Source organism: Eschrichtius robustus, chromosome 5 (assembly GCF_028021215.1).
Source record: "Eschrichtius robustus isolate mEscRob2 chromosome 5, mEscRob2.pri, whole genome shotgun sequence".
NCBI lineage: Eukaryota > Metazoa > Chordata > Mammalia > Artiodactyla > Eschrichtiidae > Eschrichtius > Eschrichtius robustus.
Genome location: NC_090828.1, coordinates 9,234,189 through 9,261,183, shown reverse-complemented (window position 1 = coordinate 9,261,183; position 26,995 = coordinate 9,234,189). Strand labels below are relative to the sequence as shown.

Genomic DNA, 26,995 nt, shown 5'->3' with positions numbered 1-26,995 from the left:
GCAGTTTATCCTCAATTAAAACTTATTTTAGAAGCATAATTACAAGTAAGCCATTATTTTTTTCCAGGAGTTGGCTTGGGACGATGACATATTCAAAAATTCTTCAAATTGGCTCTACTAGAAATATTTTAGAAGAACTGAATTATAAAGTTAGAGTGGTGATCGTCCTAAGTGAAGTCAGTCTTGGAATGTTATTATTAGTAGTAACATTATGGGAAAGTCAGAGGCTTCAAACATTAAACCAGTAAATAGAAAAACTAAAGTTGTAAGGATAAAGGGTAAAAATATGAAGGAGAATGTGACAATCAGTGTGACAATCTAGGCATCCAGGAAAACCTTATTCTGACGATCTTGAGTGGAAGCAGTTCTACTTCATGGAATTATCTGCATGTTCTGGGGATCTTTGGGTAGTAAAAAGACATTAAATAATCCACTTGATATCTGTTTTTATATGGGTACCTGAAGAGATTGAAAATCTGTTTGCTTCCACAGCATTCAGAAGTTATGATCTACTCCAAATGCATAATGGCTTTCAGTTTAACAATTTGACATGTCCTAGAGAAGGCTCTATGTTCAGTTACTTGAGACAATTTTGCTTTCTGTAAGGGAATGAACTCTACAAGGGAGTCTGGAACAGTCATTGCATAACCAGCCTGGTATTTCATTTTACTTTATTTTCTTTTGTCTCATTTAACTTTATTTTTATTTTGGAGATAAAACTTATCACCAAACAATATTAAGTCAGGATTTAGTAAGGAAGTATCTAAACTATCTCTTCTGGAAGTGGACATTAGAAACTAAATCCTAGGATTCTCCTTCCTTGAGTAAGAATATTACTCTATAACACACACACACACACACACATATCACATTTTCTTTATCTATTTATCTATTGATGAACACATGTCTTTGGCTATTGTTTAAATAATGCTTCAATGAACATTAGGGTGCAGATTTTGTTTCCTTTGGATTATATATCCAGGAGTGGAATTGCTGGAACATATGGTAGTTCTATTTTTAGTTTTTTGAGGAAACTCCGTGCTGTTTTCCACAGTGACTGCACCAATTTACATCCCACCAACAGTGCTCAAGGGTTCCCTTTGCTCCACATTCTCACCAACATTTGTTATTGCTTGTGTTGACAATCTCCTTTTCTTAAACATCAACTCTGCCATACAACGTAACCTAAAAATGGGGGTAATGTCTTATGATATTCATGGTCCCTGGGGTTTAGGAACAAATCTTGGGAGGTCATTTCAGAACTCTACCTATGACAATGAAGCTTGAGTAAATCTCCAGAAAATAACTATCCAGATGAGCCATTGATTTTCCCAAGCAAATAATATAGGCTGTCAAACAAATTAAAACACCAAAGAAAGCTGAGCATAAGTGTGTTAAAGAAAAGAATTTGACTTTAGAAAAGACTATAGTAATTGGCTTAGGCACTACAGGGAAGTGAGGTATACCTATGTTGTTTATTTCCTGCATACCTTGAATATGCATAGTATAGGCATACTGATGTTCAGATTAACTATAAAGTGATCATGTGTAGGAGAATTTTCCAGGAATTCTAAGGTTAGCCCTTCTTAGTACACTTAATATGTAGTTTCATTTGCAGAATAGAGCCCTACCTATTAAATTTATAGGAGTTTCTTAGAGAAAAGAAAGGACTGTTTGTTACATAATGGTCTGAATATAGCAGTTATTGGTTGGCACATGGAACTACTCTTGGTCATTTTTTTCAGTCCTTTTAGAGAAATATTATCAAATGAGTCATTTACTTTTGACATGCCAAAAGTTCCCCACTGTAATCTAAAGACATCTTTTGTGAAAATTTACCATTTATTAAGTGCAAGTTAGAATCATACTGAGAGTACAGAGAGGAAGTGAAAGTTCTGCCAGTGGGAGATTGTGACTTTGGCAAAGACAAGCCCATGACATAGAGTCATAAATATGAATGGTGTCCTGCAAATGGAGTATTGTGCTCATCAATCAAGCAGAAACTAAAAAGAAGACATATGATCAATTATATGATAACAGTTATGTATTAAACAAAAGGATTTTCTTTCAAAAATTTATATGATGTCAAGTATCCTCATGAAAGTTTTGGTGAGGGACCCAAGACAAAATGTGACAAAATATATTTGCACAAATTATCTACTTTCTAATGGACCCCCATCCATTAATTAGTCTTTGGGGCTAGCTTGGATTGGGGATTGATCAAGTCTATGCCTCTATCTATTTGCTTTGGATCACTATCTTCTGATAATCAAGAAGCACAGGAAAATCAGGAACAGACAAACACACATGAGACAAGACTTAAAAAAAAATAGACAAAAGAAAAGTGAGAGTAAATGAAGTAGTGGAAGAATAAGCACATTAACAGAACATTTGCTAAATGCTGTCCCGCCAAACCAAAATGTCTACTTACTTTGTATCTAATTGCATACACATCTTTAAATAATAAAATAAATTCAGAAATAAAACTTCAATGAAACAAGTCAGAGCTCAAGTTGTTCTTGTGATGGATTCACTTGGCAGTGGATCAGGAAGACAATCTGAGTTGTGCACAAGAAGCTGGGGTTTTGGACCAACACCTGTTGGTCTAAGGGTCCCACAAGACACCCCTAAGCAAGAGTCCTCAAGATGATCTTGGTGGGAACACCATTTGTGAAGGAAGAGTGGCCACCATGCAATATGAAGCTAAAGCTGGATTTATTGCTTGCTAAGCAAGACACATGGTGGGAGGAAGCACTGTACACAGTTTTTTTAATAAAGGAAACTGCTGATTTTACTTATTTTTTAATTAATTTTTATTGGAGTATAGTTGATTTACAATGTTGTGTTTTTATTTACAGTTTTGGGAAGCATGTAGTTCAGGGACTGCAGACTTTCAGAAACAGGAGTGTTTATAAATTGGTTAGCATTTAGCCATACACATAGGCTTTCTGAAGTGCGTCTGTTGCTGACTGGCTGATTTTCGTAAGTGTAAGGCTGCCGCTGATTAGCTGACTAGATGTGGTTAGTGATGCAAGCAGTCATTGGCCAACTGGGATGAATTTAAAACTGGTTCTGGCAATTACTTTTTGCAGCTTTCAAAGGACAGTCAGTTCTTCCTAGAAGGATAAGATCTTTTTATTTTATTCTTAGGACTAAAAGTAGAAAAATAAAAGTAGAGAAAGCAGAATGAGGTTCAAAAGATGGGAAAAACATGGCTCTGTCGGATCTCAGGTGTGATTATTGGAGCAGATATTCTTTTTCCCAGAAAGCAATTCATTGTTTTTATTTTCTTTTTGGTTTTTCTTTTCTTTTCTTTTCTTTTTTTTTGTTACATCTTTATTGGAGTATAATTGCTTTACAATGTTGTGTTAGTTTCTGCTGTATAACATAGTGAATCAGATATATGTATACATATATCCCCATATCCCCTCCCTCTTGCGTCTCTCTCCCACCCTCCCTATCCCACCCCTCTAGGTGGTCACAAAGCACTGAGCTGATCTCCCTGTGCTATGTGGCTGCTTCCCACTACCTATCTATTTTACATTTGGTAGTGTATATCTGTCAATGCAACTCTATCACTTTGTCCCGTCTTACCTGTCCCCCTCCCTGTGTCCTCAAGTCCATTCTCTGCATCTACATCTTTATTCCTGTCCTGCCCCTAGGTTCATCAGAACCATTTTTTTTTAATTCCATATATATGTGTTAGTGTACGGTATTTGTTTTTCTCTTTCTGACTTACTTCACTCTGTGTGACAGACTCTAGGTCCATCCACCTCACTATAAATAACTCAGTTTCATTCCTTTTTATGGCTGAGTAATATTCCATTGTATATATGTGCCACATCTTCTTTATCCATTCATCTGTTGATGGACACTTAGGTTGCTTCCATGTCCTGGCTATTGTAAATAGAGCTGCAATGAACATTTTGGTACATGTCTCTTTTTGAATTATGGTTTTCTCAGGGTATATGCCCAGTAGTGGGATTGCTGGGTCATATGGTAGTTTTATTTTTAGTTTTTTAAGGAACCTCCATACTGTACTCCATAGTGGCTGTATCAATTTACATTCCCACCAACAGTGCAAGAGGGTTCCCTTTTCTCCACACTCTCTCCAGCGTTTATTGTTTGTAGATTTTTTTATTATGGCCATTCTCACCAGGGTGAGGTGATACCTCATTGTGGTTTTGATTTGCATTTCTCTAATGATTAGTGATGTTGAGCATCTTTTCATGTGTTTGTTGGCAATCTGTATATCTTCTTTGGAGAAATGTCTATTTAGTTCTTCTGCCCATTTTTGGACTGGGTTGTTTGTTTTTTTTTAATATTGAGCTGCATGAGCTGCTTGTATACTTTGGAGATTAATCCTTTGTCATTTGCTTCGTTTGCAAATATTTTCTCCTATTCTGAGAGCTGTCTTTCTTCTTATTTATGGTTTCCTTTTAAGTTTCATTAGGTCCCATGTGTTTATTTTTGTCTTTATTTCCATTTCTCTAGGAGGTGGGTCAAAAAGGATCTCCTTGTGATTTATGTCAAAGAGTGTTCTTCCTGTGTTTTCCTCTAAGAGTTTTATAACGTCTGGCCTTACATTTAGGTCTTTAATCCATTTTGAGCCTATTTTTGTGTATGGTATTAGGAAGTGTTCTAATTTCATTCTTTTACATGTAGCTGTCCAGTTTTCCCAGCACCACTTATTGAAGAGGCTGTCTTCTCTCCATTGTATATCAAAGATAAGGTGACCATATGTGCGTGGGTTTATCTCTGGGCTTTCTATCCTGTTCCATTGATCTGGATTTCTGTTTTTGTGCCAGTACCATACTGTCTTGATAATTGTGGCTTTGTAGTATAGTCTGAAGTCAGGGAACCTGATTCCTCCAGCTCCGTTTTTCTTTCTCAAGATTGCTTTGCCTATTCGAGGTCTTTTGTGTTTCCATACAAATTGTGAAATTTTGGGTTCTAGTTCTGTGAAAAATGCCATTGGTAGTGTGATAGGGATTGCATTGAATCTGTAGATTGCTTTGGGTAGTATTGTCATTTTCACGATATTGATTCTTCCAATCCAAGAACATGGTATATCTCTCCATCTGTTTGTATCATCTTTAATTTCTTTCATCAGTGTCTTATAGTTTTCTGCATACAGGTCTTTCGTCTCCTTAGGTAGGTTTATTCCTATGTATTTTCTTCTTTTTCTTGCAGTGGTAAATGGGAGTGTTTCCTTAATTTCTCTTTCAGGTTTTTCATCATTAGGGTATAGGAATGCAAGAGATTTCTGTGCATTAATTTTGTATCCTGCTACTCTACCAAATTCATTGATTAGCTCTAGTAGTTTTCTGGTAGCATCTTTAGGATTCTCTATGTATAGTATCATGTCATCTGCAAACAGTGAGAGTTTTACTTCTTCTTTTCCGATTTGTATTCCTTTTATTTCTTTTTCTTCTCTGATTGCTGTGGCTAAAACTTCCAAAACTATGTTGAATACTAGTGGTGAGAGTGGGCACCCTTGTCTGGTTCCTGATCTTAGAGGAGATGGTTTCACTTTTTCACCATTGAGAACGATGTTGGCTGTGGGTTTGTCATATATGGCCTTTATTATGTTGAGGTAAGTTCCCTCTATGCCTACTTTCTGGATGGTTTTTTATCATAAATGGGTGTTGAATTTTTTCAGAAGCTTTTTCTGCATCTATCGAGATTATCATGGGGTTTTTCTCCTTCAATTTGTTAATATGGTGTATCACATTGATTGATTTGCATATATTGAAGAATCCTTGCATTCCTGGGATAAACCCCACTTGATCATGGTGTATGATCCTTTTAATGTGCTGTTGGATTCTGTTTGCTAGTATTTTGTTGAGGATTTTTGCATCTATGTTCATCAGTAATATTGGCCTCTAGTTTTCTATCCTTGTGACATCTTTGTCTGGTTTTGGTATCAGGGTGATGGTGGCCTCGTACAATGAGTTTGGGAGTGTTCCTCCCTCTGCTATGTTTTGTAAGAGTTTGAGAAGGATATGTGTTAGCTCTTCTCTAAATGTTTGATAGAATTCGCCTGTGAAGCCATCTGGTCCTGGGCTTTTGTTTGTTGGAAGATTTTTAATCGCAATTTCAATTTCAGTACTTGTGATTGGTCTGTTTATATTTTCTATTTCTTCCTGGTTCAGTCTCAGAAGGTTGTGCTTTTCTAAGAATTTGTCCATTTCTTCCACGTTGTCCATTTTATTGGCATATAATTGCTTGTAGTAATCTCTCATGATCCTTTGTATTTCTGCAGTGTCAGTTGTTACTTCTCCTTTTTCATTTCTAATTCTGTTGATTTGAGTCTTCTCTCTTTTTTTCTAGATGAGTCTGGCTAATGGTTTATCAATTTTGTTTATCTTCTCAAAGAACCAGCTTTTAGTTTTATTGATCTTTGCTATTGTTTCCTTCATTTTTTTTCATTTATTTCTGATCTGATCTTTATGATTTCTTTCCTACTGCTAACTTTGGGCTTTCTTTGTTCTCCCTTCTCCCATTGCTTTAGGTGTAAGGTTAGGTTGTTTATTTGAGATTTTTCTTATTTCTTGAGGTAGGATAGTATTGCTATAAACTTCCCTCTTAGAACTGCTTTTGCTGCATCCCATAGGTTTTGGGTCATTGTGTTTTCATTGTCATTTGTTTCTAGGTATTTTTTGATTTCCCCTTTGATTTCTTCAGTGATCTCTTGGTTATTTAGTAGTGTATTGTTTAGCCTCCATGTGTTTGTATTTTTTACAGTTTTTTTCCTGTAATTGATATCTACTCTCATAGCACTGTGGTCATAAAAGATACTTGATATGATTTCAGTTTTCTAAAATTTACCAAGACTTGACTTGTGTCCCAGGATATGATCTATCCTGGAGAATGTCCCATGAGCACTTGCGAAGAAAGTGTATTCTGTTGTTTTTGGATGAAATTTCCTATAAATATCAATTAAGTCCATCTTGTTTAATGTGTCATTTAAAGCTTGTGTTTCCTTATTTATTTTCACTTTGGATGATCTGTCCATTGGTGAAAGTGAGCTGTTAAAGTCCCCTGCTATTATTGTGTTACTGTCGATTTCCCCTTTTATGGCTGTTAGCATTTGCCTTATGTATTGTGGTGCTCCTATGTTGGGTGTGTAAATATTTACAATTGTTATATCTTCTTGGATTGATCCCTTGATCATTATATAGTGTCCTTCTTTGTCTCTTGTAATAGTCTTTATTTTAAAGTCTATTTTGTCTGATATGAGAATTGCTACTCCAGCTTTCTTTTGATTTGCATTTGCATGGAATATCTTTTTCCATCCCCTCACTTTCAGTCTGTATGTGTCCCTAGGTCTGAAGTGGGTCTCTTGTAGACAGCATATATACGGGTCTTGTTTTTGTATCCATTCAGCCAGTCTATGTCTTTTGGCTGGAGCATTTAATCCATTTACATTTAAGGTAATTATCGATATGTATGTTCCTATTACCATTTTCTTAATTGTTTTGGGTTTGTTTTGGTAGGTCTTTTCCTTCTCTTGTGTTTCCTGACTAGAGAAGTTCCTTTAGCATTTGTTGTAAAGCTGGTTTGGTGGTGCTGAATTCTCTTAGCTTTTGCTTGTCTGTAAAGGTTTTAATTTCTCCATTGAATCTGAATGAGACCCTTGCTGGGTAGAGTAACCTTGGTTGTAGGTTTTCCCTTTCATCACTTTAAATATGTCCTGCCACTCCCTTCTGGCTTGCAGAGTTTCTGCTGAAAGATCAGCTGTCAACCTTATAGGGATTCCCTTATATGTTATTTGTTGTTTTTCCCTTTCTGCTTTTAATATTTTTTCTTTGTATTTAATTTTTGATTGTTTGATTAATATGTGTCTTGGCATGTTTCTCCTTGGATTTAAGCTGTATAGGACTCTCTGCGCTTCCTGGACTTGATTGACTCTTTCCTCTCCCATGTTAGGGAAGTTTTCAACTATAATCTCTTCAAATATTTTCTCAGTCCCTTTCTTTTTCTCTTCTTCTGAGACACCTATAATTCGAATGTTGGTATGTTTAACGTTGTCCCAGAGGTCTCTGAGACTGTCCTTAGTTCTTTTCATTCTTTTTTCTTTATTTTTCTCTGTGGTAGTTATTTCCACTATTTTATCTTCCAGGTCACTTAACCGTTCTTCTGCCTCAGTTATTCTGCTACTTATTGCTTCTAGAGACTTTTTAATTTCATTTATTTTGTTGTTCATCATTGTTTGTTTGCTCTTTAGTTCTTCTTGGTCCTTGTTAAACGTATCTTGTATTTCCTCCATTCTATTTCCAAGGTTTTGGATCATCTTTTCCAAGATTTTGGATCATCTTTATTTCCAAGATTTTGGATCATTCATTACTCTGAATTCTTTTTCAGGTAGACTGCGTATTTCCTCTTCATTTGTTTGGTCTGGTGGGTTTTTACCTTGCTCCTTCATCTGCTGTGTGTTTCTTTGTCTTCTCATTTTGTTTAACTTACTGTGTTTGGGGTCTCCTTTTCGCAGGCTGCAGGTTCGTAGTTCCCATTGTTTTTGGTGTCCGTCCCCAGTGGGTAAGGTTGGTTCAGGGGTCTGTGTTGGCTTCCTGGTGGAGGGGACTGGTGCCTGTGTTCTAGTGGGTGGGGCTGGATCTTGTCTTTCTGGTGGGAAGAGCCGTGTCTGGTGGTGTGTTTTGGGATGTCTGTGAACTTAGTAAGATTTTAGGCAGCCTCTCTGCTAGTTGGTGGGGTTGTGTTCCTGTCTTGCTAGTTGTTTGGCATGGGGTGTCCAGCACTGGAGCTAGAAAGCAGTTCATTTTAGTTCAGAATATTAGTGTGCATTATGAGAGCCCCAGGAACTCTTCCCTAATCACTGTCTCAGGATCTGTGGATGGTAATTTTCCTGTTTCTCTTTAGTATCTGGCAAACTAGAAGCTCTCCAAATGAATACAGAAGGAGATTCTGAAGAGCTAACTTCTACTCCACTATCTTATGATGGACAAGGTAATTATGAATTAAGAAAAAAAACAGAAACAAAGTTCTGGTAAAGAGAAAGGGATGAGAAAGGGGAAAAGAGAGACTTAAAGGAAGAGTCAGGTGTAGGGAGGATCAATGAAAGATTTCAGAGGAAGAAGTAGAAAAAGTGGGATCAACAAGGGTTCAGAAAAGAGGATCACTAGAGAAATGAAAAGTCTTCATAATTCACAATTTTGGCCCAGGAGCAGAGCTACCAACATCTGGAAATGAGAAGTGTTCCTGTGTTATGTGTTTCTCAAAAGACATGCCAGGAGGTCCAGAAGGAAGTACTGAAAGTAAAGAAGCTAGTGACATGATGGGTAAGGCTACCTGAGTGTGGTGAGATGGGGGTGGCTCCACTGGTAACACAGACGCAGGTTGGGTGGTGGCAGGTGGTCCAATCCATCCCAGTATCCTGATCTCTGCATTTGCTTGACCTGATCCTTTTGGGAATAGCAAGGAAGCAAGAGATCATTATAAAATTGTGTTTAAGGGATGGCCCATGTTGATTATATATGGATGATGTAGTAGAAATACACTTTTAAAAATGGCAGTATATTGTGTATTACATCAGTATATTACTAATAAAGCCTCGTGATTTACAATGTTTTCTATCCCTGTCACCCAAGAAAGTCAAGTGTATGTCCACTAGTAGATAATAGTGTCATTTTGTCACAACCTTAGAAAGGTCTCAAAAGATAACTAGTCCCGTCACTTAATTGTCAGGAGAAAAGACTTCAGATCAACTATTCTTAACCCAGCACATATTTTTGATAGATGTTCTCCAGCATGTCACTTGTTTATATAGTGATCCTATTAAGTTTTGTACGTAAGATCTTATTTGATCCTAACAAAATTCTTAAGAACTAGACAAATATCCCTGAGTAAACTGAAGTACATAGGTATTGAAGAATGTTTTTCGAAGTCCCATTAAGAAATAAAGGAAGACCCAGGGCCCATCCTGGACTCTCATTTCTCAATTCAGTAGGTTTAGTTCCTTTAGAAGGAAGAGACAGATGATAACCCAAACATCTTTATAAATTCAAGCCTTCTGCAGTATGAATCATCCTAAGATTTGTAACTTTTTTTAATTCATTTTTGTTTCCTCACCACCTGTTTTTTCTAGATACTGTGGATCTTGGAGACAGCTCTACTTTGGGAAAACTCAAGAGGAAAAGAAGTAAGAGTGCATACAATTTTACTTGCTTTTGATATTAAAATGAGTTTTTAAGGCCAGTTTCATTATTATTACTTATAATAATAAATATTACTAATATGACATCCCCATAAAGATGTCTATATCCTAATCTCTGGAACCTGTAATCTGTTCTCTTACATGGCAAAAGGGGTTTTTACAGATATAATTAAGATAGGGACCTTGAAAGGGGAGATTATCCTGGGTTATCGTGGTGCAGCCAATATCATCAAATGGGCCTTAAAAAATGAAGAACTGTTCCTGGCTGTGAAGAGAGGGAGAAGCGATTATGGAAGATAGTCACAGAGAGATGCAATATTGCTGGCTTTGCAGATGGAGGGGAGGAAAAAGGAATATGGGTGGCTCCTAGAAGCTGGGAAAGTAAAAGAAATAGATTTTCCTCTACAGCCTCCAGACAGGAATGAAGGCCTACTGAAACCTTGATTTTAGCCCAGAGAGACCCTTGTCAGACTTCTAACCGACACAACTGTAAGATAATAAATTGTTTTAAGTCACTAAATTTGAGGTCATTTGTTATGGCAGCAATAAAAGAGTAATACAGAATTTTTGGTCATTGGAAGTAGGGTGCAGCTATAATGCATTCCTGAAAATGTGGAAGTGGCTTTGGAATTGGGCAACGGCCAGAGGGAAATTGGGTTATAAGAAGAACTTTAAGTAGAATGATAGAGAATGTCTAGATTGCCTTGAGCAGTTTGTTAGTAGAAAGGTGGTGCTGAAGACTCTGCTTGTGAGGACTTGGAAGTGAAGAACATGGTAGAGAAAACCTATATCATATTAGAGAATATGTAAATTGTCATGAAACCACTGTTAGTTTAAAGGTGTCACTGAAGGAAATAAGGAACATGTTTTTGGAAATTAAAGGAAAGGGGATCCTTATCATATAGTGGCAGAAAGCTCAGTGAAATTCTGTCCTGCAGTTATGCGGAAAGCAGAATTTTCTGGATATATAGCTAAGGAGATTTCTAAGTACTATGATAAAGGTGCAGCTGGTTTCATGTTGCTGCTTAGAGTAAACTGTGAAAGAGATAAGTCAAGGGAAGAACTGCTAAACAAAAGGCATCAGAACTTGATGATTTGGAAAATTCTTAGCCTCTTCAGATTGCAAAAGATGCTCAAATTAGGAGCTTCATTGTCAGGAAAATGTGCTCTGCAGTGACAAGCAAGAGTGTGGCTGTATAACTTTTTGCTAATGCCCCAGAAGTAGTGAAAAGTCAGGGTATTCAGTCATATAAAATGTTCTTTGAAGAGATTAAGTTTGTGACCCATAGATACCCTCAGCCATCTCAGCAGAAGTGAAAAATAGATACGTGAGTATACAGGAAAGATCTGTAGAAGAGACTGTTGTCTAATGGAGGAGATCCCCATGACATACATGAGAGATTGATAAGATTCCTGAAAACTTTACCAACAGAAACAGAGATGTCCTTTTTCTAGTCCCTGGAACCAGTAACCTGTTACTTCACCTGGCAAAAGAGACTTTGATGGTGTGATTAAGTTAAGGATTTTGAGATGCAGAGATTTTTCTAGATTATCTGGGTGGCCCCAATCAAATCACAGGGGTCCTTAAAATCAGAAAACCTTTCCTGCTATGGAGAGAGGGATATGTGACTATAGAATAATGATCAGAGAGATACAATGTGGCTGGCTTTGAAGATGAAGGCAGGGAGCCATGAGCTAAGAAATGTGGGCAGCCTTCAGAAGCTGGAAAAGGTAAAGAAATGAATTATCCCCTACAGCTTCCAGAGAGGAACAGAGCTCTATGGATTCTTTGATTTTAGCTCAGTGAGACTTATATTTTTTTCAAAAATTTTGTTGTTTTTAAAATTTTAAAATATATGCTCTTTGTAAATTTTGATTGATGTATATCTTTCCAGATTTTTCTATGCATGTATTAACACACTTATATCATATACTAACACATTAAGTCATAAATCTATTCTTACTGTTACATATCCCTTAGTTTAAATCAGTATATCATGCACAGACATTATAAACATTTAACATTTTGCCAAACTTAATTGTAAAAAGTTTCATTTCATTCTGCTTTAATTTGCATTGCTCTCATTTTTGTTGTGGTCGAGCACTTTTCATTTGTTATTGGTTGTTTGTTTTCCTTTTTCTAAAACTGGCTGATGAAAATAAATAAATAAATTTAAATGGCTGGTGTGTATGCCTTGCCCAGTATTGCTATTTTTTTTTTCACCATGCTGAACCAGATAGGAATATATATATATATAAAATTTTGCCTATGTATGTGGTTAGTATTTTGTCTCATTTGGTGTTATTCTCTTAGGTTTGTTTATAGCATATTTTGTTCTAGAGAAATTTGAAAATTTTATGTAGTAAGATCCATCAGGGTTTTCCTTTATGGCTTCTAGGTTTTGTTTACAATGTACAAAGATATTTTCCATCTCAAGATTTTTAAAATATTTATATTTGCTTCTAGAATATTTGAAGTACTTAGTGCTTTTAAATGCTTAAATCTATTATTCACATAGGATTCACCTCTTTGTGTGTGATGTGAGATAGTAATTACAAGGAATAACACCAACACTTTTTTTTAAATTGAAGTATAGTTGATGTACAATATTATATGTTACAGGTGTACAATATAGTAATTCACAGTTTTTAAAGGTTATACTCTATTTATAGTTATTATAAAATATTTGCTATATTCCCCATGATGTACAATATATTCTTGTAGCTTGTTTTATACCTAATAGTTTGTACCTCTTAATCCCCATCCCTATATTTCCCCTACCCTCTTTCGTCTCCCCACTAGTAACCACTAGTTTGTTCTCTATATCTGTGAGTCTGCTTCTTTTTTGTTATATTCAACTACTTTGTTCTGTTTTTTTAGGTTCCAAATATGTTATATAATACAGTATTTGCCTTTCTCTGTCTGACTTATTTCACTTAGCATAATTCCCTCCAAATCCATCCATATTGCTGCAAATGGCAAAATTTCATTCTTTTTTTATGGCTGAGTAGTGTTCCATAGTATATATATATACACCACATCTTCTTTTTCCATTCATCTGTCGATGGACACTTAGGTTGCTTCCATATCTTGGCAGCGTAAATAACGCTGCTATGAATATTGGGATACATGTATCTTTTCGAATTAGTGTTTTTGTGTTCTTTGGCTATATGCCCAGGAGTGGGATTGCTGGGTCATATGATAGTTCTATTTTTAGTTTTTTGAGAAACCCCCATACTTTTTTCCACAGTGGCTGCACCAACTTACATTCCCTCCAACAGGGTAGGAGGGTTCCCTTTTCTCTACGTTCTTGCCAACTTTGCTGTTTGTATTCTTTTTGATGATAGTCGTTCTGACAGGTGTGAGGTGGTATCTCATTGTGGTTTTGATTTTCATTTCTCTGATGATTAGCGATGTTGAACACCTTTTCATGTGCCTATGAACACCAACACTTTTTTCTTCATGATTTTAATGCTCTTTTGCGCCTTTTCCTGTATTCACAGATCTGTGTCTGACTGTACTCTGAAATGCTGGTCAGTTTATTTTATTTTTTTAAATAAATCTTTATTGGAATATAATTGCTTCACAATACCGTGTTATCAAGTTGGTTTAATTACAGTGCTTTAAAGTAAAATTTTCTATTCCTACTTGTTATACTTTTTTTTTAACAAAGGAAAAAAGTGAAAAAGTATAATGTGAAGCAAGAGAAAAGGAGGTTTCAGAATTTCAGTAATTCTGGCTCCCTCACTGTGCATGAATTTTAGAATCAATCAAGATTTCCTCTTAATACCTCCCCAACTGCATTGGAACTTTGAAAATAATTCAATTTGGAGATAAATCTGGGTAGAAATGACGTTTTGACACGGAGAATGAACTACTCATTTATTCAGATCACCTTTTATGTTCTTCAACAAAGTTTTAGTTTTTTAAATAGATCTTGCACATTTTTACTTTCCTTGTCAGCTTTACTGAGCTATAATTTTCTATAATAGCACTCATCACTGTTAAGGTATGATTGGATGAGTTTTAACAAACTAACCTCGTCACTTCTTTAAAATTTGTTGAAAGTTCCTTTGCATCCTAATTTATGTCAATATTTGTGAATGTTCTGTGCCACTTAAAAATAGTGTGCATTGAACTATTTCTTGGGATCTGGCCTCTCCCCATAAACAGAGTCTTTATCAAGCACAACTTTGTTGTTTGGTTCTTCTAAATCTTCTAAAGTAGCTTATATTCTTTCTATCAGGTTTGTATTTAGGTGATGTAAGTTCTCCCACATGGTTGTGTATTTGCCTCCTCACTACTCTGTTGTTTTACTTTAAATACTTTGAGGCTATTCATGACTGTATAACTTAGTGGATTTTTTCCTTTTATTATTATACAGTGTTCCTCTTTATCCCTATTAATGCTTTTGATCTTTAAATCTCTTTTTCAGGGTCCTGATAGTGTTCCATGAACTTTTATGTTTTATGTTTTTGAAGTTTTTTACTCCCTTTGCATTAAGCCCTTTTTTGCAGCTTTGTTTTAGGCCTCATGTAACAACACTTAGCTTTTTCTAAACTTCTCTGATAATCCTCATCTTTTAATGGTTAAATTTTATTTGTTTACATTTATTTTGATTCCTAATATATGTGGACTTATATATTCTATATCACTGTTCATCTTTGTTTTTCTGTGTTTTTGTGTCTCTTTCCTACTTTCAAATGGACTGAGATAGAATTCTGTAGTCCACCTTTTTTCCCTGCTGGTTTGGTGATTAGAGATAAATTTCTGTAGTCTTTTTAACCATGCCCCAATCCCCAAAGATGACAAGGATCTTAGCATGGATTCACTACAGTTTGACCATCCATCTCTACCATTTAGCTATTGTTTAACATTTTATTTTCTTTTAATTACAATTTTGAAACTATTAATATTATGATTTTTGCAGTTGATATTTACTTAAATTAAAATTTTTAAAAATCATTTTATGTACTCATCATTGTTTCTTTTCTTTGATTTTGCTTTTTGTCTAGCTGGATTAAATCCTTCGGTTCTTTTAGTGAGTGGTCTCTAAGTGGTAAATTTTTCAAGTGTTGTATGTGCAAATTTGTCTTTTTTTTTGATAGACCCAAGGTTAAAATTTCTAGGTTGACTTTTATTTTTCATTAGTAAAGTGTTTACTACATTGTCTTCTAGAATCTGTTTTGTGACTGATGCAAATTCCTCTTTTATTGTGATTGTCATTTCTTGGTAAATAATCTGTCCTTTCTCTCTAAAAGCTCTTTCTCCAACACTGAATAATGGAAAATTTAAATTTAGAGAAAACTTGGGAGAATTTTACAGTAAACACCAGAATACTTTAACATAGATTCACAATTGACATTGTACTATTCTTGCTTTATCAGATTTCTTTCCATCTATCCATTTCTCTATATATCCACTAACCCATCTTCAAGTTTGAAACGTTTCAAAGTTGCAGACGTCAGTACCCTTCTCCCCAAATACTTCAGCATGTACATCATTAACAAGAGTTCAGTAGTTGTTTGCAAGATAAAGTTTATAATGAAATGTACTAATACTAAGTGTACCATTGATGGGTTTTAATAAATGTATTCTCCCATGTAATCCAAATCCTTATCAGGATACAGAACATGACCATCATCCTGGAAACAACCCTTATGCCCTTTCTGGTATATCCTTATCCCTCACTCATCAGTGGCAACCACTATTCTTATTTTTTTCATGATAACTTAATTTGGCTTGGTATAAAACTTTATATATGATTTTAGAGCATGTTCTCTTTTGGTATAAGGTTTATTCCACTCAGCATAATGTTTTTGAGATTTATCCATATTGTTGAATATATCAGTAGTTTGTACCATTTTGTCACAAAATAAGTTACATTGTATGACTATACCATATTTTGTGTATACTTTCTTCTATTAATTGACACCACAAGTGTTTCCAGTTTTGGGCTAATATGAAAAAGCTGCAATGAACATTCTTGTAGAAACCTTTCTGTGGCTCTATGCCTTTATACCTCTTGTATAAATTCCTATAAATGAAATTGCTGAGATATAGGCTAGGTGCATCAGTTTTTTTGTCTCCCTAAACCCACATACGGGTTAGTAATATGGCACACACAAGCTGTGCCCAAGTTGAGGAATACCCCCAGTCGTAGAAGGGGGTTACTAGCAAACCTGCACGAAACTTATCCATGAGGGAGACATTATATTATTAGCTGGAATTTAAGAAAATTTTACTATTCTGGAATATTTCTAAGGAGGGAGACATTCTCTATTTTATATTGGTCATGAAACAAATCTGCACTCTGACCTGGAAGGCTACACTATCTCTAGCTTCCAAAGCTGTTAGCTGTTCAAACATCCTTGAAAAGATACTCTCAGCCATGTGGAAATGCCACAGAACCAGCCCTCCACCCCAACAAATTCACCTCACACATCAGATTCTGGCAAGTTTCCCCATGAAGATACCATTCCACCAGCCACCCTGATTAATCCAACAAATGTAGGCTAGGACAAAATCCATTCAATTTATTTCCTGCTGCATTTAACGAATTTCATAAACCATAAATGCCTTAGGTCTCTAATGACCACCCCTAAGGTGTAATTCTCCACGTTTGCGTGAGAGAGGCAAGTGAATGCCTGGCTTTCACACAAGAAATACAGTCCCAAGGGCACACATGGTGCCCCTGGAAGGGAAACATTTACAGTGGTTGAGGTCCCCTAATGGGACATACATCAGCCAGGGGGAAGGTGGACAGTATCTCCAGGGTGGGCCCCTGGCCAACTGTAAGCCTTAAAGTTCCCAGTTCTGTTCATTGCGTCTAGTCCTTGATTGGGAGGGCAGACACTTCCTGAGGACAGTCCATCTGATCCGTCCTCTTTGTCCATGACACCAACCAGATGGTGTTCATTCTTCACCCCCCACCATAGAATGACTGAGAATGGGGGTGGGGGTGATGTCTGGAGGGATTCTGCATGGGATATGCAGACGCTTGGACCAGCTCCTTTTCCTGTATCTGGTGAATAGTAGATTCTGCATCTTTGTAGTGGAAGAGCTGTACCGAGCATTTTCCTTCTGCAAGAAGGATTCAGGGAAGTTCTGAAAGATGTATATTATTAATGTACCTCCATCCCCTGTACCTTCTAGAGCTTATGGGATTCCCTCCTCAGATGCCTGGAGTTTTCCTCTTCCTTCACTGCTGCAAAATCTGTGTATAACATTCCAGTGGCTGGGACTTCATATTTCTTTCCCAATCATTTCTTATTCCCACTCAGACCCCTTTCATTCAGAACAGTCAGATACAAGTGGGGCAAAGGCACTTTCATAAAATAACCAGAATTAAATCTGAATCCCTTAGGCCCTCCAAGGCTGTGCCTTCCAGGCTGGTTGGGGAAAGAGTGAGGCATGATTCCCAGGCATGTTCGAACAGAATCCTGGATTTTCAGAATTGGCCTATATAATACCATTAACCCCTCACCGCTTTGTCCTGATCATCATCCAGGAAGGAGCTGATCCCTTTCTGGGGACAGCTGCCTTCAGTAACCAAAGAGCCTTACAGAGGTGTATGGACAGGAGATGAGGGATGTGGGCCAGATAGTCAGTGCACTGTGAAGAGCTCTTCTGTTAAAGGGCACATCATTGTCAGACTGCAGTGGTCCAGGCAGCCAGGCTCAAGATACCCATGACTTTCTAGGGTCACAATGGCACGGCCAGAGTCAGCTGGTCTTTAAGCGGAAGTATAGACCATGTTGTGGCACCACCCATAACCCCAAAAGCATCCTGAAGCCTGGTCAGGCAGGAGCAGGTAGAGGCAAAGCCCCTTGCGATGTGGCTCCCCCAGCGTGGGACAAATGGGCCAGCTTCTAGCAGGAGTCACGAGCCTGGCGGTCAGCCATAACCCCTGCATCAGAATCATGATGTCAGCCTCCGTCAGTAAAGACCAGGCACCTGGGCATTCCCATGAGGGGCCCAGACTGGTCAATCAGCACCATGGTTCATTTCCACAATCACTGCCCCAGAGATCGGTGTCCCTACTCTGCCAGTCTGTAGTTTTCCACATGGCCGACCAAGCATGTAGCTTATGTGCAAAAGCCCAGTCATCTGACTTCCGCCAACCAGAGGAGTGACCACATCCGCTTTGGTTCTGCCAAGCTGGCTCTGAGGCCAAACAGCCACAGTGGCCCAGTGGACTTCGGCTGTCAGCTTAGCCAAGCATCAGTGCACCAGGCCCAGGCCTCTGGGGAATCTTGGTGAATTGAAGACCTCAGTGAGGCTGAGATTTGCTTCAGGCTGTGAAGTAGAATAGAAAGCCAAGGTGCCACTGGGGCGGTCGCTGCATTCTCTTTTTTTCTTTTCTTTTTTAATTGATTATAATTGATTTACAATATTGTATTAGTTTCAGGTGTACAGCAAAGTGATCCAGTTATATATATATATTTTTCAGATTCTTTTCTATTATAGGTTATTACAAGATATTGAGTATAGTTCCCTGTGCTATACAGTAAATATAGCTTGTTGTTTATCTATTTTGTATATAGTAGTAACTGTTAATCCCATACTCCTAGTTTGTCCCTCCGTACTCCTTTTCCCTCTGGTAACCATAAGTTTGTTTTCTATGTCTGTGAGTCTATTTCTGTGTTGTAAATAAGTTCATTTGTATCATTTTTTTAGATTCCACATATAAGTGATATCACATGATATCTGTGTTTCTCTGACTTACTTCACTTAATATGATAATCTCTAGATCCATCCATGTTGCTGCAAATGTCATTTTGTTCTTTTTTATGTATGAGTAATATTCCATTGTATAGATATGCCACATCTTTATCCACTCATCTCTTGATGCACACTTAGGTTGTTTTCTTGTCTTGACTACTGTAAATAGTGCTGCTATGAACACTGGGGTGCATGTATCTTTTTGAATTAGAGTTTTTATCTTTTCCGGATATATGCCCAGGAGTGGGGTTGCTGGATCATATGGTAGATCCAGCATTCTTGAATATAGCATTTCCATTTGAAGAGCCAGGCTTTTTGGCCCTTCCTGCCTTGTAAGTCAGCACTGAGCTAGATACTTGCCCAGCACCAGTGGTCTTCCCACATTCACACATTTTCATATCACACACAAGAAAGCAAAACACAACACAAAATCCACTCTCCTTAAGTCCTCTGGGAATTTCAGGCACTATATTAAACATAAGTGAGAAGATTTGTGTTACAACTGCAAGAATACAGAGATTATTTAATGGCAGTTCTCCGTATTAAAGTTGAGAATGCCTCCCAACTTTAGAGCATTTGAATTTACATAAAAACACTTGAAAAGGGAACAAATTGATATTTGTTCAAGAGAAAGTCATCTCCTATAGTCTCCAAATCTACACAGGGTAAAATATAGCTCAAAATCAACCTCACACTGCTACACTGGTAGTTAAGAAATTTGCCCCATTCTTGTGAACTAAGGTCTGAAAAAAATACTTGAAAACTACTGATATATAGGGCTTTGAGAATTATATTTACAGCTCTAAGTAATTAACTTTATTATGTTTTTTTTAAGAAAAAAAGAAAGGGCATTCCTGGACAAGAGTAAAAATGAAATATCAGAGAAACATACATCAAAAAGGTAAGCAGCAAAGTGAAGTAGTCACACCTGTTCGGTTTATAAGGCACTGCTTATTGTCTTCTTGCAGCCTGCAGTCTCTTGAGGACAATAATAGTTTCCTAGCTACTATGTCAGTCAGGATATAGGCCAAGACACTTTAACAAAGAGGCCCAAAAATACAGTGGCTTCAACAAAATGGTTTATATCTCACGTGTGTAATAGTCCAGAGCTAAATGCTACCAAGACACTGCCATCCTCAATATGTGGCTTCTTTCCTAGGTCAAGAAACATTAATTTGGAGAGATGTTCTAAAGGCTAAATGAATAAAGCAGACTGTATGTGTATGTGTGTGCATGTGTGTGTGTGTTAAAGAAAATATATGTATAAGCATTATTTGTTTTTATATCTCTATAAATCCTTATTTATACATATTTATCAATCTACATATAGAGGGAGACATAGATATAGACATATAGGAAAATCAATGTCAGTACATCCATAAAAATATATGCAGTAGTTGAATTTGGTCATTGGAATATAGGTAATGTTTACATTTTTATTTGTGTTTTTTAAAGGTATGTGTATATACTCAAAATATTAAACATGTTCAACTATTGTAATGGAAAAGTGTCATTTAAACAGTAAAATATGCAAAAGAAAAGTCTAACAAGTTAATTGTGGCTATCTCCAGATGGTGATGTTTCATGCAATTTTTATTTTCTGAGTTTCCAATAACGTGTATATATTACTTCTAATCAGACCCCTGAAATCTTGTTCATTTTAGTAGTGGTTTAAGGAACAAATTTTCTCTAGACAATGAGGGCTAGACTTCATTTTCCACATGATTTCCGATTTTGAATCACTAGATCTATACAAGATTTTAGAGTCCAATTAAAATTTATTAACTTTCACTAATCTATATATCTTACATTCTTGTCAATTTACATGGCTGCACTATTAGTGAATGTGTATAATATTGTTCAGAAAGAAAGAAAGTGGTTTCATCCATTTTAAGAATACATATTTTAAAAACACTAAATATTTGTATTTAATCATCATGACATTTTCATTTAGGTCTATGTGTCCATACATAAATTCTAAACCACTTTTTTCCAAAGTATAATGAAATCTTGTATGTACTTTAAAAGTGGTCCCTCATAAGTAGAGAATGCTCTGGACACCTGCTTGAGATCCCTTGCCATAACTTTCTTTCTTGTCTGAGTGTATAGTGCAAGGGGGTTCAGAATTCAAACCCATATTCCCTCACTTGCTTTTTTTTTTTTTTTTTTGATACTTCTGAATTGAACTCTTTTCAACACATGTTCAGTGGTAGATTGATACATTTCTTATGTATTTTTACAATTAGACAGCCATAAGTTATGGTATTGTACTTTGTAATTCACAGCTTATAAAGCACTTTCAAAAAACTTTAACACTTGATCTTCTGTGATAATATAGAACAACAATAGTAGGTCTATGTTATGGAGGAAGAGACAGGGACAGAGGTTTAAGTGGATTTTCCTGGGTTTCTGGTTCCTAGTTGATGTTTTATTTCCACTATATTATACTCTCTCATAAAATTCCTCGCTTGCTTTTCGTTTCACATGTCAGCTGCTGTTTGCATAACTCTATATTTTCCCCTGCCTACCCCTAGACAACAGCAACGCTGCTGGCCACCTGGCCTCGAGTGGAAAGAAGGTGAAAATGCATCTGCAGGACCCTGTCAAAATCAGGCGTAAGATTGTTTGTGCCAATTCTATTTTGCCCTGGGGATCAATAGAAATTTTGTTAAAGTTTTGAGGAACACAGATCTTCCTTAATTTTTTACTAGTCAAGCTTACCAGTCAATTTGAGAGCCATGAAATCTTTAGAAAGCAACCCATTTGGAGCCAGGATTGTAAATTATTTGCATTTATATCATAGCTCTTATCCGCCTAGGACCTAATTATTTTTTCCTCTGAGTTTTATCTGTTTTTCATGAAAATTCCTTTACCTTATATCATTGGTTTATTAAAATGACTAGTTTTTGTAAATTGTAAACAGAAAGTAAGTTCATTCTCTCATTGCCCTTTCAAATCTACCTTCTAGGTGAGTTTTTCCTATCTTGGGCAGGTCATAGCATTTTTCTGTTCCCTTTTCACAGGAATAAGAGTCTTTTTCCAGTTATTGGGGGTCCTTTAAGGCCTGGTATTAAAACTTAAGTATTTTCTCCAATTCAAAGCACCTCCCTGCCTTCCGCCTGAGCAAGCTTGGTCTGGAACACCTGCAGTGGAGAGGGGGCATAATCGGGGTCTTCTCTCATTCTCTCTTGGCTCTACTCCCACTCAAGAGCTGCTGGCTTGAGCCCATTCAGGATTGGGGAAGTGGATGAGAGAGGAGAGAGAAGAGTGTGGAAGTGTCTTACCTGACAGGCACAGCTGTGAGATGACACTGGATAAGGAAAGTGCACAATCGCTAGCTCTTTCCTCCACGAGATGCTTTCATTAACTCCGCGGTGAGGGAAGAGGCACCAGCTTGATTTTTTGGAAAGAAGTGTAGCCTGGATATGAGTGAAGAGCTAGGGCCGCCATAATCTGTTCCACTAATACTTTGGACGGTCGCATAGGTGGTTCGGTGCATTGCCTTTGGATGTAGTCTGTGAAGTAAGGTGACCAACTCGACCCGGTTTGCCCAGGACTTTCCAAGTTCTGCCACTGAAAGTCCTGCATCCTGGATACCCCTTAGTCCTGAACAGACTGGGGCAGTTGGTCACCCTTTTTGGCACTTAGTGAATTGTTCTCAACTGTTGGGACTTAGTTCTACTAAGATTTTGAGAAAACAGTATAAAATTTAAAATTGTCACATTTACTTCTAGAGGTTAATACCAAACGTAACAATTTTTAAAAAATAACCTTAGATTATAATCTGACTGCCATAGTATTTATTAGGGTTTGTTACGGGGTTTCAGTGTTATTAAATGGGTACTACAGCCTGGGGACATAGAAATAGTTAAATCCTGCCTTGCTCAGCCAATCTGTTTTGAAAGTAAAATACAATAGTGCTATATTATGAATTAGTGGGTTTTAAGCTCCAAATCTCCTTTTACTAGAAGCTTTAGACTAGAATGGACTTCAATGTATTTCCTTTTTCTCCCTACAAATATTAGGCCTAACAGATTTGATGAAAGGTAAATCCAACATACCTACTACCCAGGAAAGATATAACCAGAAGCAACAGATAGAAACAGAGAGCAAGAAAGAACTCTGCATTTGCTGGACTGTCCAAGGTTGTAATCAGAGCTTTAGTGCCAAGCCAAACTGGAATATGGCAGAGGCAAGGATGAGATGTCTGGATCTCTTCTCACTGGGCTGTGAGCATGGACCTTTAGAAGAGGAGGGAGGAATGAGAAAGAGAACCAGAAATATCATGGTCTTCTAGAGTATTCCACCACTTTGGCATCTTGGGTGAGAGAGGAGGTGCGGAGAGCCTCAGAAAGCCATACCTGGGTGGGTGACCTGCTCTTGCCTGGTGAACCCACCTTCCAGAGGGAGGAAGTGAGAGGGAGTCAAAAGATTAATCTGCCTCTTTAAGAACTGCAATTCTGTCTTGTTAGTGGTTCTCCTTAGCCCATGGCTATACTATCCAAGTCTTCTACTTTCTTACGTTTAGAAATTTCTTTAAGTTTTAAGATTTCTTAAACTTAAGATTTCTTAAGTTTAGAAATCTCTGTAGGCCTCTTGTTTGAGATTCTATTATCTTGTTAGAGATTCTGTTATCTTGTTAAATAATAACAGGGTGACAACTTGCAAAGTTGTGACTTGTTTGATCTTCTGATAAGGTCTAATCATCAACATTTGTCCCATGAGGCCATTTTGATCTTGAGGAAATGAAAACCCTCTCAGTAACTGTTTAGTCTAAAGACCAGAAAGTGGGATTATTTTTCCAACCAATGTGTCCATTTTGGGTTTGACTGAAGGAAAGTGTCTTTTTACTTTGCTGGTCTGATATATGCTCATAATCTGCTTAGAGTTTACAGCAGTTAGGAAGGAGTAGTCTGGAAAATATTTCTTCTTGGGGTCTGTATTACCCCACCCAGCACCACCAGATGGTGGTCATTTGATGGTAGGCATTGAACACAGAAAGGAGGAAATGAATTTATTTTCCTACCTTAGAAAATAAAACACATGTGAATGATAGCAAACATACTGAGATGCATATCCACCGTCAATTAACTTGTAAATGGCAGAACATCCTCTGCTGCAACATCTACTGAGTCGGTCCTTAATTACTATTTGAAATCAAGGTTTTGGAGGACTCAGTTCTACCCATTCTCTTGATGAGACTTCTTCTTGTTAGTTTCTTCAATTCTAATATCTTTGTCTAAACCCAGGTGGACAAAACTCTTGGTCACATTACTAAAACTTTCAACACAAATGTACAAATAACTTCATTCTAGGTGATGTGCAGGACATGTGTCTTACCTGTGAAGCCCACCATAGGGTTTCCCTTAACTCACTGCCTTTAATTGTACATTAGTAGATGTACAATTGGCATCTATTAAGCACTCAACACATGGCTGCTTGAGACATAAATAAAATGCTGATTTCTATTATTTGTTTGTTTTACTAATGTGAGACAATGAAAAGTAAAACATAAGATGAGTCTAAGATTTTCCATCTAATTCTTGGTGCTTAAGGACTAGGCATTATATATTTTTCTTTGTGCATTAGACAGGCTTTTGGGAAGTTACATTTCAATGGAAATTCTGTAAAGCACTAATATACACAATGCAACTGCATGTCTGTGACTGTGATTCTATTTTTCTATTTTCTCAGGGAGAAGGAGAGGCAGACAGAGACTCCACTTAACTCATAGTGGCAGAGTCCTACAGAAAAAAGTTAAGTCAAGAGGTAAAGAAGAAAAGGGGAATACACTCTCAATAATTATGCAGCTAATTTCCTGTGCTTTACTCTGTGTTTTTACTGATAAATCCATTTCCCTAATTGCTTTATGTAGCTTTACTAACTGTTGGAAAACGTATATGATTTGGTCTATTTTCAAAATGTGTATGAAAGAAAAAGAAGATAATTCCACAAACAAGTAACTTGGTGACAGATCTAAACCAGACCCAATGGGTCCATGGGCTACCACAGAGATGCTGTCTTTGCTGAACTGATAACTTTCAAGCTGGAAATAGTCTGCTTTCATATAAAGGGCACATATACCACCCACACATTATTTAGCAGACACTTTTCCTGCTACACAGAGAGTCAGAGGTTGCACACCACGGGTGGCCTGGAGTGGTAGTCAGAAGTCTGTCATTCTCTTCTTCTGACTGTGTGGGCTTGGACCTGTCACTTGACAGCTTTTGCTTCAACTTCTTCATCTGTAAAGCAAGAGAGTGAATTAGGCCCCCACCATCCTTCTCAGTTCATCCCAGTTCTACTAGCCTACTACCTCAAAACTGGACCATGGACAGCTCCCCCTCTTCCCATCATAGCTCTAAAACATTGGCTGGAGGGTCAACATCAGTTACACATCCTCCTTGAGCTAGTTTGAAGACCTTTCACCCCTACTTCTGTGGAATCAGGTCTCTAGCAGCCCTCCCCCCCCCATGCAACTTGCAGATTATCCTAGAGCTTCCTGAACTCCTCTTTCAGCTAAGGAGAAAGCCGATGTGAGGGAGAAGTGAACCAAAGCAGAGAACACAAAGAGAAGGCAGACATCACCTCCATTAGGTTCCCCCATCATTACTCTCTCTCTGCTCACTAACCAGAGCTCAAATAGGGAGATGCAAGTACAGTCTCTCACTTTGCTCCAGCTACCTAACTGCACTGAAATAGTATAACTGGGGGCTCCCTTCAGAACATGATGCAGCTGTATGTTTCATTGGCATGTAAGAATCAGTGGGGCTGACTGGCCTGGGAGCTAAGACACTTTTACTGAAGCCCGATTTCTCTGCTAACACATTCTGTTTTGTGTGAGATTTGAGGGATGAGGTAGAGGTAGACATTCTGTAGTTATGTATCAAAAACGCCACTTGGAAGAAAGACTTTGACTCTAGAGATTTATGGAATAAAGCTTTCTAAGTTCCTCCATACCTTTATAGGAACAAACTCAGCATGGGAGAAGCAGTACGTGTGCAATTGAAAATGAGACAATGAAGGAATCTTCTCTTTCAGGGCAAAGAAAGCACAGATATGAAAAAGTGGATTTTCACTCTCAGATACTTCCTGTGACCTGTGGTAAGGTGAAGGGGATGTTACATAAGAAGAAATTGGAAGAAGGTGGGTTTTATGGTCTATTTGCAACACCTGTCTGAAGAGATCACGAGAAGTAATGGAATTATCCATGTGAATTACACATAGTTGAAGGAATTGGGACAATGGTTTGGCTTGAGAGAAGGAGGAAGGGATCCCTAAGTTGCTATTTTCACACTTTAAGAAATCATGCATATTAGGTGCTTACTCCCACGTGAAAGTGTCCATGGGGAGGCCAAAGAGAAATGAAGCAGAAATAAAAGGGAAGAGGCCCTCAGCCTCCACCTTCATATCCTCTCTCCCTCTGGGTGATTGTCACCAGGGCAGGTGCTTGATGTAGTAAGGATAGAACAGAATTCAGAATCAGACAACCTGAGTCCCAGCCTCGGCTATGCCGAGAGGGACTGATTCAGCTGAGTAGAGAATGGGACCTTTCTGACCCTGAAATTCTTCATCTAAAGAAGAAATCATTAAAAACCTGCTTCACGGTGTAGCTGTGAGGAATTAATGTACATAATTGAGGTAAGGTATTTAAACAGCTTAACCGAGATACAATTCACCACTGAGAGTGTACATCTCAATGTTGAGCTTTATTTGTATATTCACAAGATGGTACAGCCATCACCACAATCTAATTTTAGAATATTTTTGTCAGAATATTTTTTCACTGAAGGAAACTCCATGTCTATTAGCAATCAATGCCCATTCCCACCTAACCCCACCCTAAACTGGGCTAATCTATTTTCTCTCCACTAATCTATTTTCTGCTCCATAAATTGGCCTATTCTAGGTATTTCATTTAAATGGAATCATAGAATATGTGCCCTTTTGGGACTGGCTCTCTCACTTAAGATTATGTTTTCAAGATTCATCCATGTAATAGTATGAATTAGTACTTCATTCCTTCTTTTTTTTTTTTTAAAATTTTTATTTATTATTTATTTATTATGTTTATTTTTGGCTGTGTTGGGTCT

General features: G+C 37.3%; 1 protein-coding gene across 6 annotated transcripts in view; it reads left to right on the top strand.

Moving 5' to 3' along the window:
- LOC137765065 (nuclear body protein SP140-like) overlaps positions 1-26,995 on the top strand; it is a 76,465-nt gene that overhangs the window by 39,362 nt on the left and 10,108 nt on the right. For all 6 annotated transcript variants that reach the window (XM_068544266.1, XM_068544261.1, XM_068544265.1 and 3 more), the window contains 7 exons: positions 8,884-8,970; positions 9,186-9,302; positions 10,109-10,162; positions 19,738-19,803; positions 21,437-21,517; positions 24,597-24,671; positions 25,944-26,048. In XM_068544266.1, coding sequence (XP_068400367.1) covers positions 8,884-8,970; positions 9,186-9,302; positions 10,109-10,162; positions 19,738-19,803; positions 21,437-21,517; positions 24,597-24,671; positions 25,944-26,048 — 585 coding nt within the window. The remainder of the gene's footprint in view (positions 1-8,883; positions 8,971-9,185; positions 9,303-10,108; positions 10,163-19,737; positions 19,804-21,436; positions 21,518-24,596; positions 24,672-25,943; positions 26,049-26,995) is intronic.